This window comes from Salmo trutta, chromosome 14 (assembly GCF_901001165.1).
Source record: "Salmo trutta chromosome 14, fSalTru1.1, whole genome shotgun sequence".
In the NCBI taxonomy this organism is placed as follows: Eukaryota; Metazoa; Chordata; class Actinopteri; order Salmoniformes; family Salmonidae; genus Salmo; species Salmo trutta.
Window position 1 is genome coordinate 80,000,552 of NC_042970.1, and position 15,617 is coordinate 80,016,168.

Sequence of the window (15,617 nt, forward strand, 5' to 3'; positions counted from 1 at the left end):
TAAACAATGCCATTTTTGGAAACTTTGACAATGGTAAAGTCTACAAAACTTAGTCCACGCTGTTCGTAACAGTTTATAGTATTGGGAACAGAAAACTGTATTGAGATCAAATGTTTAATCGATGAGAAGATTTGCAGAATGTCTGCCAAAATCCATCTCGTTCCATCTTCTCCCATTGCCGGCCACCGGGCTTCCTCTCACTACCATATTTGGTAGTGAGTGGAAACGCCAAACGGATGCTTCACATTTATACACCCGGTGAAATATCTGTTCCTTAATGCTCAAATGTCAGATGTGTTCAGACTGACATGGCTACTCTAGTTGTCATGGTAATGGCGGGTGTGTGCAGGGAAATAGGCTGATTGGTGGTGGTGCCCATTCTTCCTCTCAATCAGAAGTTATTTTGTAGCATGCAAAGTCTACCCCAGATGCTTTTAATGTTCAATATAAAAGTCTCCCCCAGTTGCTTTGAATGTTTGAAATATTAGTGTAAGAACACTTTTAAAGCCTCAAAGGATAAGACGGTCCAACTTTCAAAATGAGTCCTTTTTGGCTAGCCACAGCATTCAACTAGCTAGCTATGTAGCTGTTTAGCTTGCTAGCACATTCAAACAATGAACAAACTTGTGAACTACCAGATGTTCTTGTCAAACTGTCAACAGAGTAGCTAGCAAGCAACAATATATGCTAAATCAGTCTGGAAACCACTTAAGGGCATTTGACCTTTCAGACAAGTCACATGGCCAGGTATCAGATTTATGTGATTTCAAAATGTGGCTTGAAATATCTGATTCCATGTGCTTTTTGTCTGTGCAGACTGCAGGAAAAATATCAGATTTGACTCAGCTATATACATTATTTTTGTATTTGAGTCAAACTTCAAACTGCCACTCTGGCGTTGCAGTTGGGTTGGGCATAAAACTAGAAAACATTTATTTGACAGGTATAAAATCCGTTCTTCGTTTCAGGCAATATGGCACATGTGTTGACTTTGACATGATTAAGATAACTACTGTGCAGGTGCATGACAGCAATAGCGTTTGACATATCAAAGATATTTAATTTGGGGCTTTCTGCAGAGGCAGCGAATCGGATGACGATCTGATTTCCGGTCAGTTTTGCGCTTACTTGCCTATGATTTGAGCAAGATACATTGATCCCAGATCTGCGATTACCGGCAACTTCCGTGTACTGGCGACCACGTGTCTATGCGCTGACCAATGGCAACGCTCCTAGCTATAGCTGAACGAAGCCATGTGAGGATCTGTAAAATGGCGGCGCAGTGGCGTAGAAAAGATGAGCATATAATCACCGGCAACACGGACTTTCTGACCGCAAACACATTCAATGAGGTACGGCTTTGATACATACTTTCTCTGCATACATGTGGCCAAATAAAAATTACTTGTACCACTTGTCTTTGGCCTTTTTCATACACGAAAAATAGCAAACCAGCACGCGGTGCCTACACGTGGATGTGAACGGCTAGTAGAAGCTAACTTTAGCTGCGAATCGCATGGTGGCATGGGAAAATAACTGCTGGTGACACAAGTAGCTAACTATGTTGTCTCCGTTATTTCACGATTTAGTTCGGCATTATTTTATTGGCTTTCTGCGAAGTAATACCTGTCTAAGTTGCCGTGACAGTAAATTGAATGTGCTACAATTAATTAAGGAGTCAGCCAAGTTTCTCCTCTACTCGGAAAAAGCGATGTTCTGTCTGCTGCTAACGTTCATAGTTGCTGGACTCGCACACCTTATAAAGACTGGTCGTGTTGGGTATGCGGAAGCTGGCAACAATCAATGTCGGTTGTCGTCAATCAAAAGCAAATATTTACATTTACGTCATTTAGCAGACGCTCTTATCCAGAGCGACTTACAAATTAAATAAGATTCAATTGTTGAGTTTATTCTTTCGAATATTCTGCATTCACGTGGCTGCCGATATGCATATTTAGCAACGTGCTGGAACGTACACACACTGTGCCATACATATTCAGACAGGGACACATTACTTTTGTAATGTTGGAACTGTTACGGTCCAAGTGTTGGGCATGCTACCTATGTCAACCATGGGCTCATACAGAAGTACATTAATTCCGCTACAATGCACCCTTATTTTACTCGTTTTTATATCATTGCATTTCAACTGCCTTTGCGTACCACCCATTTCAGTAAACATTCACCATATATAATTCACACCTGTCAACACTGGCCTCACACCCAGGGTCTTGTTTTGCTGAACTAGCTATAGCCGCTCTACTCTTGTGGGAAACATTCATGATAAACAGAGTTGTAGCTAGTGTGATTGTATAGGCCTAACATTGACGTTAATAGGAGTGAGTGTCAGGCACCTAGTAGCCTACAATGGCCTATTTCAACGCTGTCCACGTCTTTGTAGTACTGTACTATCCCCGCTCAATTAAAATAATGTATATTTCCTGAGAGGTAATGAGGGATTAGTAGATAGGGACCATATGGGCTCTGGTCCAAAGTAGTGTACTATATAAGGAATAGGGTGCCAGTTGGAACGGGCTCAATAATAAATAAAGGCAAAATAAAAAATAACGTTACGCCACGCTTTTCTGTTTTCCCCAGTCTGAACATTTTACAATGCTCCCATTGTTACTGTTCGCTGTCGGATCTCATCTCCCACACACTTATTGGTTGGGTGACACTGAGAAAAGAACACTGACTGGAAACTCTCCCAAATGGCACCCTACTCCCTATAGTGCACAACTTTTAACCAGAGACCTATGGGCCTTGGTCAAAAGTAGTGCACTGCACTTCATATGTAATAGGATGCCATATGGGATGCAGCTTGTGACTATCACGTTTCTCAAGAAAGATCCATTTGGATCTATAAGTCCTGGTCATAAGTAGTGCACTGCATTTGGGAATAGGGTGTCTTTTGGGACGTAGCCCCATAATCATATTATAGACAGACAGTGTCCCAGCAACAACCACCACCACACCCAGGGAGGGGCCGTTGTTGTCAAGAAGTGAGAGTGCGGACTAGTGTGCTATGGGCTAACTGTCACTTTTTATGACAAGACAACGCATGTCCTTATGATGCGAGACACTTTGTGCTGCTGTTTTTACACCACGTTGGATAAATCAAACTGAAGTGTGGTAATGACTTTCTGAACATTTCCCTCCTCCGCCCCTGCCACAGGGCTCTGCTCTTCAACAGTCTGAAAACATGGCATGCACACACACTCATTCTGATGGGAGGAAGCATACAAACACAGCCTCAACAAACACTGATGACTAGCAGCTTGTTTTATTGTATTCAGACTGCTCTTTGAGTTATGTTGCTCAAGTGTCTTTTAGTAGAAATGTGTTAACTTTCTCAATCTTTCCTTAATTCCCCCCATCCTTCCTCTTTGCCACTTTCTGTAAATACATTAAAGAAGAATGTCAGAAGGGAGGGACTTGACCTTCTCCTCCACTACGGTTGGGAAAGAGACGAGGAGATGGGATGCGGGGAATCACAATAAGACTTATGATCGAGCAACTGTTTCTGTAGGCTGCGTTTACACAGGAGGCCCAATTCAGATATTTTTGCTTGCTCTTTTGACCAATCAGATCAGATCTTTTTCCAATAATTGGGCAGCCTATTTGCCTGACTCGTGATTGAACTTGTTCTCCCTGTCTGATCTTGTTGCTTGTTACAGGCTGTCCTGGGTAAAGGGGAAGTCAGTGATCTGGAAATGGACACTCACTCCTGCCTGGACCCTTCTATCCTGGCTATGTTTGAAGACTCCACCGTAGCTGCAGAGGTCAGTATCAGGACACAATGTTGGCCAACATTCAGATATACTGGGGCGTATTCATTACGCTGATTCTGTTGTAAATCGTTTCTTAAAAGAAGGCACACGAAACGGGGAGGGAACTACCTGAATTTGTCCAATAGAAACTCTAATTTTGTTGTTTGCTATCGTTTGGGTCTTAAACGGTTTCCGTAATGAATACGCCCCTAGTGTAGACCCTGTTCCCATCCAAGACAGGTTCTACATCAGTGGTTCCCAATCTTCAGGTCGGGACCCAATCTGGGGTCCCCTGAGAAAATGTGTGATCTTATCAAACAAATTAAGATTTTTTTGAATCTTCAAATGGGTACAGAGTACAACCTTTTAGTGTCAACTAAGGGCCTTTTACACTATTAGAATGCTCTTTCATGTCATTATTATGAGTTGGGACAGCCTGCGGGACCTAAAGCTGAGTAAATATCAACACACAGCGTTAACTAGGGAATATCATGTTTCCAAGTGGTGTCCCCTACATTTTCTACTGTCAATTTGGAGTCGTGTGCAGAAAAACTCCTGGTTTACATTAACTTGTCCAATTAGAAACAGAAATGAGAGATGCCATTTGTATTATTTTTAATGAATTCAATTTATTTCAGAAATGAATGCCATTTGTTTTTCAGACTAGGAGCAGACTGGATGAGGAGAGTGAGATAAATGAATGCCATTTGTTTTTCAGACTAGGAGCAGACTGGATGAGGAGAGTGAGATAAATGAATGCCATTTGTTTTTCAGACTAGGAGCAGACTGGATGAGGAGAGTGAGTCCACGTTGTTGACAGCTCTAACAGAGATACTGGACAGTGTTGACGATGAGACCCTGTCTCCCTTTGACACCCTGCCTGACACTGGGCTCTTCTCTGACCAGAGGCTACGGGACAACTCACCGGTGGGTAAAACCACGTCTGGGTCTGTGTGTGTGATTCAGAATCAGTTGAGAATTAAGAGTAACCAGCAGTCCTACTCTGAGACGCTGTGTGAATACAGTCCCAGGTGTTCTTGATTTGATGAGAATCAGGGGTACTGCTTTTATTTTGGTTTTATCTGGAAGTCATGGTGAAAATGGTGTCAGTGGGAGGACGTGATTGTTGTTTTGTAATTACTGTATTTCTCCTGTTTGGTGTGTTTCTCCAGTTGAGGCGGCTGCTGAGTTTAACACGGTCTCCACCTGATAAAGAAGCACTCTTTCGTTCCATAAAGACCCCCTCTTCATCTTCATCCCCCTCTTCCTCTGTTGGAAAGGTAGAAACCGCATCCCTTTCTGTTTTATGGAAGTCTGTGTGTGTGTCAGATTAAGATTAGCCGTACTACTACTGGTAATCCCACCCGTTAATCTAGGTTTACAGAGGTAATTTCAATGATAAAAGAACCACTAGAAGAGTGCTCTCCAACCCTGTTCCTGGAAGCTATCCTCCTGTAGGTTTTCACTTCAACCATGTTCCTGGAAGCTATCCTCCTGTAGGTTTTCACTCCAACCCTGTTCCTGGAAGCTATCCTCCTGTAGGTTTTCATTCCAACCATGTTCCTGGAAGCTACCCTCCTGTAGGTTTTCACTCCAACCATGTTCCTGGAAGCTACCCTCCTGTAGGTTTTCACTCCAACCATGTTCCTGGAAGCTATCCTCTTGTAGGTTTTCACTCCAACCCTGTTCTTGGAAGCTAACCTCCTGTAGGTTTTCACTCCAACCATGTTCCTGGAAGCTATCCTCCTGTAGGTTTTCACTCTAACCCTATTTGTAACTAACCTGGGGTGTATTAAGTCTTGCAACGGAAACCGTTTACTGAAGCAAACATAATGAAACTGGGAGGGTCCTACTTGAATTTGTCCAATAGAAACTCGATTTTATTGCAAAACATTTTTCCATTTGGAGTAAACTGTTTCTGTTGCAGAACAGTAATTTAGCTGTGGCGCTTCGCTTTTTTCCGTCACTGAGTACATTTCAGGTCTGCTGACTGCAAACTTGAACATTGTGAAAATTCTGTGCAACTTCCGGCACGCGTTTATTGTGGCCACTGAGGCTGAACCAGCGTTAAGTTAGTTAGTAGGCTACTGTGGCTGTTTGATCATCATGTAGGCCTACCATCAAAAACAAGGGAGACAAATGCATCCCATAACGTTTGAACATGGAAATAGCTGTTCAGTCATTCAGCCTACAGCCAATGTGTGGTGTTCAATATAGGCCTACATCCATGAGACTTTTGGGGGGAAAAACATGTAGGGCTTGACATGAACCTGTTGATCCACTTGTCCTTCATACAAGGAGGTGATTGAAAAATGTTGTTGTTCAATGCAAGGAACCACTTTACAAAATAAAATGCATTGTTATTCCCATACCATTATTACAGAGAATCAGACAAATGATGCTACCCTCTGCCTATTGGCTACTTAGCTTATTCAAGGCAGTCTCAAAATACATCACAAATACAACACTGCCCCTTTAAGACATGCAAATGCTTTTTACCTGACTGGCTTTTCAAAGATGTCTAGAAATACAAACGTTTTGTGCTCTTGTAGGAAGCAACCACTCCCCCCATTGGTAACTACTAATGATCTATAACTGGGCTAATAACTCACTAACTAGCAAAGGATATGAACAAAATGTGCACAGGTGGCTACATGCAGCTCTCACTTTGATCTCAAAACAAGCGCATGCTGTCCAGTGGCCATATAGGATCCATATGTGGCAATGGCTATTTTCATATAGGCCTACTGCGGCTCTGATTGGTTATGGTGCACTGGTCTGTGAGGTGGTGCATGTCAATGCAATAGAATCCTACTCCGATGCGTTCTGCCTACAATAAAATCTCTTGCACAGTTAGTTTTGCATACGAAGTCTTGCATAGTTGGTTTTGTTTCGGTATGTTACATTGAAAGTAGCTAATATTGCGTTGATTCTAACACAATTCCCACAGTAGAGGGAAACGTTGATAGTGTTAACTAACGGGGAAAACTCTAGAAAGTCAAGTGAAGTTCAATCTCGTGCTTCTCTGCGCGGGCTGATATTTAATCTGTGTGGCAGTCCGAGGTGAGCTGGGCCCCCACGCACGCGCGCACCTTAGAGGGAACATTGGCCGTCACGCAAAAAAATATATTTCTGTTGAGGCGCACTTTGAAGATGCTGGAACAGTCAACATTTACTTTTCCTCTGCAAACAAAACTAGTGACGAATAGAAAAATCGGACAACCCCATTGTAGAATTATCTATTTCTATGCAAGATAAATATTCCTCTCGAGGCACATTCAAGTTATGAGTACCATAGGAAGAGCCCTGCACTGGAGTAACTTGTTTGGTTTCAAATAAGAAAAACAGTTAAAAATGTACATTGGTTTTAATGTACTAAATAATAATAAATAAAATGCCTAGCATAATGAATTTGACATTTGTATGGGATTGGGTTGTGTCATAGTTTGGAAATCATATACAAAGAATATTAGTGTACTACACTATGGGATTGAGTTTGTCATGAAAAATAATATAGAGAATGATATCTTTATTAAAAATCAATAAAAATGGAGAAATAGCCAGCACGATTATGAGCATAGCTAGCTCTGCTGGAGTAAGAGTCTTGACGTCATTCTTCTTTACAGGTTGAGACAGTCATTACTGACAGACCCAGGAGGGCTAGGCTAACTCCCAGAGCCCAGGGCTCTTCCACATCCATACAGAGGAGCGATGGAGAGGAGGAGGAAAGGAGTGATACAGAAGAGGAGGAGGGCGGCAAGGTCCACATTCACAGTCCGCCTCGGGGCTTCAATCTGACCAATCAGGACTCGGGAGAACTCTCCCTCGACCAATCAGAAGTGAGAGCGCTGAACTCTGTAGAGAAGGACCATGGCTACTCCTCCACTGTGTCCCTGGTGGACCTGGTGAAACTCATGCACCCCTACTGCCTGAGGGTGTGCCTGGATGAGGAGGGGAAGGACTGGATCGGCACATCCAGGCAGGAGGCCTCCTCCCTGGGGGAATGGAGTGCGGACCAGAGAGTACCCCTTGAGGGCGAGGTGTGGAGGTATACGAAGCCTGGTTCGGAAGAGAGCGACGAGGAAATTGATGTGGACGGATCAGATGACGAGTGTCCCTCGGGAGGAGGGATGAAGGATGAGAAAGAGGGGGATGGAGAACAGGGAAGTAAAGGTGAAGAAGTGAAGCAACTAAAAAGTCTACTTGTGAAGTGGGACGGGCCCAAAGAAGGCCAGAAGACCAAGAACAAAAAAAGAGTGAGCTTCGGACCTGTCCTGGTGACATCCTACGAGCTACCAGAAACAGACGAACTTGACTTAAACGTGCTCCCGGACTTGAGCGAGCTCACCAGCCAAATCCCCATTTTTGACTTCAACACCAAAACAACGACCATTTCCCTCACAACATCCTCTCCAGAGTCTTCAGCAGCATCTTCAAAGGACAACCAACATCCGGTTGAAACTGACTTACCTGAAAGGACCGGAGATAAGTCGTCGTCAGAGCCTCCACCACAGCAAGGCGAGTCCAAGCCCAGACCGGCCCTCAGTCTTCAGCAGTACCGCCTGCTGCGCCAGCAGAAAAGACTACCCCTGGTGGTGAAACCTGAGAATTACACCACCAAATGGCCCTCTCTACCTGAAACCCCCAAGGAGTTGCCTCCTATACCCTATTTGCAAGGACCTAAATATAATGTTTGGGGACCAACGACCACACATCATTACATAGGAAGTAAAACAAGAGATGATGTCAGTGGATTCAAGCCTATATCTAAGACTAGGACAAAGATTGTCTCTCCTGCTTGTCCCAGTAAACCTGGTAAAGGCATTGGCATCAATGGATCAAAGCCTGTAAGAAGTGGGACTAAGACTTCTCCTCCCAGCTCAGCTTTAAAGCCCAAATGCAACTCAATGGAAGCTAAATCTGCTAATTATGTTGGTGTATTAAAGCCTATTTGGACTGATACCATCTCTCCTGCTAGTCCCTTACCAAGTCCTAACCTGAACTCCAACTCAGTGGCGGGTCTGGGCCAGAACAGGACTAGCCCAGAAAAGAGTGCTGTTGCGATCAGTAGCGACCCCCCAAACCCTGTCCTGGTCCCATTACCAGGAACCCGTCCATCTTTGGATGGATTTGGTAGGAGCCATGGGACCAACCAGGAGAAGCAGGAACAGGAACAATCTCTACCTCTGTCCACCACCCAGGAGTCTCCGGCGCCCAAGCCCAAAATGGTGTTCTGCAACCGGGATCCAAGCTTGAAGAGCACCAGTCTCCTCCTTGAGATCCAGCGGAGGTTCTCCACCAAACAACCATTGCGGAAAGCACTTCACAACCAAAACACTGCAGAGACCATGAAACAAGGGGATCAGCCTCGCTCTCTCAGCCCAAGGAAAGGGATTGAGACCGTACCAGAAGGGTCCAAGTTTTCCCCAAGTGCACCAGTAATGGCAAGTCCATCCTCCAGACCCTCAGTCCATCCACCCACCCATGCTGTTGTTGCTCCTTACCCAGAGATGGAGAGGGCAAAGCGGGTAGCCCTTGGGAACCTCCCCCATGTCCAACTGTCCACCTCTCCAGAGAGTAACACCTCCATACAGACCCCCACCTGCGGCACAGGTAAGCCAGATGAGCCATAACACACACATAAACAATATATTTTGGTGTAGGGTGAAGTTGACTCTGATTTTGGGTCAGTTTATCATTTTACTTACTACAGGTTAAGGTTAGGATTGGGGGAGTGGAATCTGATCCTAGATCTGTACCTAGGGGAAACTACCCTGAGTATGTATTTCTTCAGATAAAGCTAATTAAGCTAGAGCTAAAAGTGGAGGATTTGTGATTTAGTTAGATCTGATGTGAAATTAACAAAAATGTATCATTTGTGATTACTTGGATATCCTGTGTCATTCTTTCTAAGACCCATTCAGAAAGAGATTGTCTCCATGTCCAGCGAAGGAATCAAAGCTTTAAACATATACTAGATTGACGACTGCTTTTCAGAACGTTTTTATATTTTTGTATTTATTTTGTAAGGAGTGGGGCAGTCCCACTCATATTTTTCAGATAGGAAAGATGGAGAGGAAAAAGTGAGGAGAGTTGCTGAAATAGCAGGGGTCTGGACCGGAACCCATGCTGCAGCAGTATATGTGTTCCAGAGGAAGCAGCTTAGAACACTAGACCAGCAGAAAGTTCACCTTGATGAACTGCTACTGTCCCTGCATTCAGAAACCGATTTCTCTTGGTCACGTTGCAGGAATCGAAGCCACAGATCTGACCAGCCTTCTGGAGCGGTTTGAGGAGACACAAGGTGAGTGAGGGATCAGTGGGGTTTTGTTAACTCTCTCCCGTGCTTCTTCCAGCTATACTACGTCCCATCCATTCTGGGATTTGCATTAAGATGTATTGATTTGGTTGATGCATACATCCCAGCTACCCCTGTCCTTGTCATCTTAAACATGGTGATGGAAAAAGGCACAACAGATCCAAATCAGCACTCCTACTCTAAGATTCAATCCCTGACCTTTCCTCCCTCATGGCTGTCTCTTCCCACAGCCAAAGAGGAGACTGAGAGTGAACCTGAAGGCAGTCCAGATAGGAGCCCTGTTAGAGATGAAGAGCTGAGCAACAACACTGAAGGTGAGTTAAAGGAAGGTCCTTTCTATTATGCAGAAGGACTCAGCCTGGAGACTTGCACCCTATTACCTCCTTAGTGCACTACTTTTGTCCAGAGCCATATATGGGCACTGGTCAAAAGTAGTGCACTATAAAGGGAATAGGGCGCCAGTTGTGATGAACCTGTTCTTCGACTTAATTTCTAGTTTAGTCCACACAGTTGCTCAGAGGACTTTGTTTTGGTTATTCTCATGCTTTAGAACAGAACTTCAGTTCATCATCTGGTTCGTTGCTTTCTTTCCAGGGATGCTGACACTGCTGGGTGCCTATCTCCTCAGCACCCAAGAAAAACTCTGTGTTCCAGAACCCGCTGGCTTTCCAGAACTTGTCAACACACTTGAACCCCTCAGAACTCCGGAACCCCTCAGAACTCCGGAACCACTCAGAACTCCGGAACCCCTCAGAACTCCGGAACCCCTCAGAACTCCGGAACCCCTCAGAACTCCGGAACGTTGCAATACTCAGGAACCTCTCAGCACCCAGAATGTTCTCAGCACTCAGGAACAGGCCCCTGCACAGCCGCGCTGGAAACCGCTTACCCCTGTCGCACCTCAGAGGAAGCAACCGGCAACCCCCAAACCTCTCCCTCCCAAGGCCATCCAAATCATCGACCCCCGTCCTCTACCACCCAAAAAGGCCCACCCCCTCCCCCCGAAGCCCCCTGTCACCCCCCCTGAGTTCCAGACACCAGTATCTTTCTCCTCGGACCATGACTACTGTCTATCTCAGGATCAACCAGGGAGTAATACTACTACGCTATGCAGCAAAATACAAACGATACTCCCCGACCACCAACCAATCACCAACCCCTCCTCAGTGCCTGGCACGCAGAACTCTGGGAAATATTTGCGCCAGCAGCAACCAATGGACTCCAGGACTGTTCCAGAGACAGAACATCCCTCAGACTCTGCTCCGCCATCTACAGATAGCTCCCCCTTTAGGACGGACACCATTACTGCAGGGGAGACACAGGAAGAGAGAACCAGCCCCTGCATCCCTTCCCCTCCTTCACCCAGTCCCCCTGCCAGAGGTAGGAGGTCGTCCCGGCACTATCGGTCAAGGTCTTCATGCTCGGACTCTAGCTCTAGGTCCCCTTCTTCATCATCATCTTCCTCATCCTCCTCCTACTCTCGATCCAGGTCTCGCTCTCCACCCCGAAAGAGGTAGGTTAAAGTTCTGTGTGGTGACTGTTATTGCTTTTGAATTGAAGTTGAGGGGAGGGGGGGCATGTTAGTGGGTGTGGCCAATGGTAAGGTACTTTTTTTTGCTGTTTTAAACCTAATTTCTGACAGAATAAAAAAATACATTTTTAAAGATAATTTTTTGCAGTTTTACACATTTTGCCATAGCATAAAAACACTTTATAAGCCACCAATCAATGACATGAGATGTTTTGAATTTTAACTTCTCCCTGACTGTACTTTTTATTTTGGTGATTGTTAGTTCTCAAAGATGATCTTCAAAATAAATATCTCCATTATATCTTCTACATACTTTACATCTGGTTTTAGTAATTTAAGTTTACAACTTTTTACCACCCCAAAATGGATTTTCTTGCTTTAACCCACGTCCTCTCCTTCCTCTTTCTCCAATCCCTCCCCATCCCTCTCCTCCCCATCCCCATCCCTCTCCTCCCCATCCCCATCCCTCTCCTCCCCATCCCCATACTCTCCTCCCCATCCCCATACTCTCCTCCCCATCCCTCTCCTCCCCCACCAGGTTCTGTCCCAGGCGTTCTGAAAGCAGCTCCTCCTCTTGCTCCAGCTCCGTCTCCCGTTCCCCGGTTCCCTGCCGGTACCGGCTCCCCTACCCACAGTCCTGGAACCGCTCTCGGTCCACATCAAAGTCCTGGACTCAGTCTGGTTCCAGATCTAGGTCCAGGTCCCCCACCACACTGGCCTACAGCAGGGCCCAGAGGTGGAGGGACTGCTACAGGTCAGTGATGGCATTAATAAATTTTTTAAATAACTTTTAAAAAAGTATTTAGTAAAAGTTTTTAGGGGTGTGTATTATTAAAGGAGTTCTGAATGATTGTATTAGACTCTGATTAAACTATAGCCACACTGGTCTTCCGTAGTCTATCTTACCTCGCTGTCTCCTCTTCCCCAACCTTCAGCTCCAACGTCAGGGACTCCAGGAAGCGAAAGAGACAACAAGATATGAGGAATCAAAAACTAAAAGCCATAGTGAGTACTGAGTGGTACATTTACAAACCGTGGTACACCTTGTGTTTTTGCTGTTAATATTTTAGAAATATATTTTTTATACTTTTTAAGATGTGAAATGTAATCGTGCCATTACTTCCTGATTGATTTGGAGAACAAACTGTCGCCTACTGTCCTCTTCGGTTCCCACCAGATGGCCAAGCTGCAAATTGAAGATTGGCTATATCATAAACATTTTTGGAAACCAAAATGAGCTTTTTGGTCTTCAATTTAGGTCAGGAATAAGGTTAGCAGTGTGGTTAGGGTGAAAGTTGGATGAGTTGTGGTGTAACTGCCACGTCTGTTTGTGATATTACAATAACAAAGATGTTTCAAACAACAAGCACTTTTATTCCCTGATATCATTGCATGTGTGATATAACAGCATGTACTACAATGTATTTCAATGACATTGCTGGAGGCTCATCTCCTTGTCTAAAACAAAACCATAACAGATGGCCTGGGAGAGACCTATGGCACCGTTTCCCCTTTCGCAGATCTCAGCTTTAATGTTTGGGTTTAAAATCGGATTTTAAGAAGATCATTTGTAGAAATCTACAGGGCTTGTGATAGTGACAACCCTTGGTGTGTTGTTTTGTGTGGCCAGGACGAGCGCAGGGTGGTGTACGTGGGCCGCATCCAGAGGACCATGATGCACGCGGAGCTGAGAGAACGTTTCTCTCTGTTTGGAGAGGTGGAGGAATGCACCCTGCACTTTAGAGACAGGGGGTGAGTCTTGCTTTCTCTCTGTTTGGAGAGGTGGAGGAATGCACCCTGCACTTTAGAGACAGGGGGTGAGTCTTGCTTTCTCTCTGTTTGGAGAGGTGGAGGAATGCACCCTGCACTTTAGAGACAGGGGGTGAGTCTTGCTTTCTCTCTGTTTGGAGAGGTGGAGGAATGCACCCTGCACTTTAGAGACAGGGGGTGAGTCTTGCTTTCTCTCTGTTTGGAGAGGTGGAGGAATGCACCCTGCACTTTAGAGACAGGGGGTGAGTCTTGCTTTCTCTCTGCATCAAAAGAGATGGTCAAAAATCATTAGCATCAGTGTCTTTAAACTCTTTCTTCTCTAGACTTTCTCTGTCCTCTTTCCCCTTTTAGCCCCTTCTGTCCCCCTCACCGCTCCCTCTCTGTCCCCCTCACCGCTCCCTCTCTGTCCCCCTCACCGCTCCCTCTCTGTCCCCCTCACCGCTCCCTCTCTGTCCCCCTCACCGCTCCCTCTCTGTCCCCCTCACCTCTCCCTCTCTGTCCCCCTCACCTCTCCCTCTCTGTCCCCCTCACCGCTCCCTCTCTGTCCCCCTCACCTCTCCCTCTCTGTCCCCCTCACCTCTCCCTCTCTGTCCCCCTTAGATATAATCATGCTTCATTTTATTTATTGAACACTTATTTCACCAGGTAACTTACTAATTTACCTTTGTCCATGTCAAGTGGTTAGGAAATAACAATTTCTTAACCTGTGTTCTGTTCCATAGCGACCACTACGGCTTTGTGACGTTCTACAACATGAAAGATGCGTTCGCAGCCATCGAGAACGGCTACAAGCTGAGGAGACCTGATGAGCTGCCCTTTGACCTCTGCTTCGGGGGCAGGCGTCAGTTCTGCAAATCTACGTACGCCGACCTAGGTGAGAACCTTTAAGGGTGGTCCCAAATGGGAAAGAGGGATACCTACTCAGTTGTTCAACTGAAATGTGTCTTCCACATTTAACCCAACCCCTCTGAATCAGAGAGGTGTGGGGGGCTGCCTTAATCGACATTCACGTATTCGGCGCCTGGCGAACAGTGGGTTAACTACCTTGCTCAGTAGCAGAAAAACAGATTTGACCTTGTCAGCTCGGGGATTTGATCCAGCAACCTTTCGGTTACTGGCCCAACGTTCCTAACCACTAGGCTACCTGCCACGCCCTATGTTTATTAAGAATGTATCGGCCTCTCGGACGAAGGCTTTCCCCTTTTGGGACATAGATGACATGAGTTTATTAAGTCACATGCACAGGGTCGCAGATGTAATTGCAGGGTGAATGTGATTGAAATCATAGCATATTGGTAACCGAACTGGTTTGTTTCACCAGATTCTAATCGAGAAGAGGAGGACCCCACTCCAGCGAAAAGTAAGGAGGAGGAGCTGGACTTTGACACGCTATTGAAGCAGGCACAGAAAGGCTTGAAGCGGTAGCAGAGTCCTGGAGGAAGAGAGGGAGCCAAGAAAGAAAAAAGGAATGATGGGGAGAAAAGGTCCCAAATGTCGCCCTATTCCCTATAGAGGGCACTAACCTTAGGGCTCTGATCCCAAAGCAGTGCCCTCTATAGAAGGGAATGGGGTGTAATTTGGGACTGAGCCAACAAGTCAGCAAGATTTACCTCAAGAGCTGTACACATGTGCATACTTTAACATTATAGAAATGTTGTTTTAACTTGTATTGGTTCACTTTTATCAACTCATCTTATTTTATTTACTGTGCTAGCAAAACTTTGTTGATGCAGTAAAAAGATTTAAGGAAAAAAATCATATGTTAATTATTAGAATATTGTAAACAAAATATTTTTAAAAAAGTTTAAAGGAAGGCTCTTTAAATATCATTGTTTGCACTAATATTGCATTTGCAAGCTTTGCTTTACTCTCGTCTGTTACAATGTTTAAAAAGTTGAGATTCCCTTAGTCATTTTATTCCCAATTATGAACATGTTCTTTATGAATGAATAAAGACTATTATTGTGTAATGCTGAACTAGTGTCCATCCCATTGCCCTGACTGGATGGATCCATGAACTGACAGATGAAGGAATATCTCAAACCCTACACTGTCAGTCTTCCTAAAGTGGAAATGAGTTGCTTAGTAACAGCCAACCTTTGGCTTGGAAGCTCACAATGTAGAAAATAATGAACCTGCCAAACTATACATTTCCAAAACTACATTAACTTCGAAAAGGATGGTACAAGGTAATCACAAGCAAGACTAGTTTAAGATGAAGATGAAT

General features: G+C 44.9%; 1 protein-coding gene across 1 annotated transcript; it reads left to right on the forward strand.

Moving 5' to 3' along the window:
- The first annotated feature begins 1,250 nt into the window (after positions 1 to 1,250).
- On the forward strand, positions 1,251 to 15,367 carry LOC115147541 (peroxisome proliferator-activated receptor gamma coactivator-related protein 1). The gene is made up of 13 exons (XM_029689773.1): positions 1,251 to 1,352; positions 3,678 to 3,782; positions 4,545 to 4,697; positions 4,943 to 5,050; positions 7,397 to 9,383; positions 10,021 to 10,074; positions 10,320 to 10,403; positions 10,684 to 11,602; positions 12,159 to 12,374; positions 12,556 to 12,625; positions 13,251 to 13,372; positions 14,113 to 14,264; positions 14,712 to 15,367. Exons 1-13 carry the CDS (start codon positions 1,272 to 1,274, stop codon positions 14,813 to 14,815), a joined length of 4,155 nt encoding a protein of 1,384 aa, XP_029545633.1. The 5' UTR covers positions 1,251 to 1,271; the 3' UTR covers positions 14,816 to 15,367.
- Positions 15,368 to 15,617: the final 250 nt, after the last annotated feature.

Coding starts and splice junctions, on each gene's coding strand:
- LOC115147541 (XM_029689773.1), top strand. CDS start 1,272: ATGGCGGCGCAGTGGCGTAGAAAAGATGAGCATATAATCACCGGCAAC. Junction 3,783..4,544: donor ACTCCACCGTAGCTGCAGAG/GTCAGTATCAGG, acceptor TTTGTTTTTCAG/ACTAGGAGCAGACTGGATGA. Junction 11,603..12,158: donor CGCTCTCCACCCCGAAAGAG/GTAGGTTAAAGT, acceptor CTCCCCCACCAG/GTTCTGTCCCAGGCGTTCTG.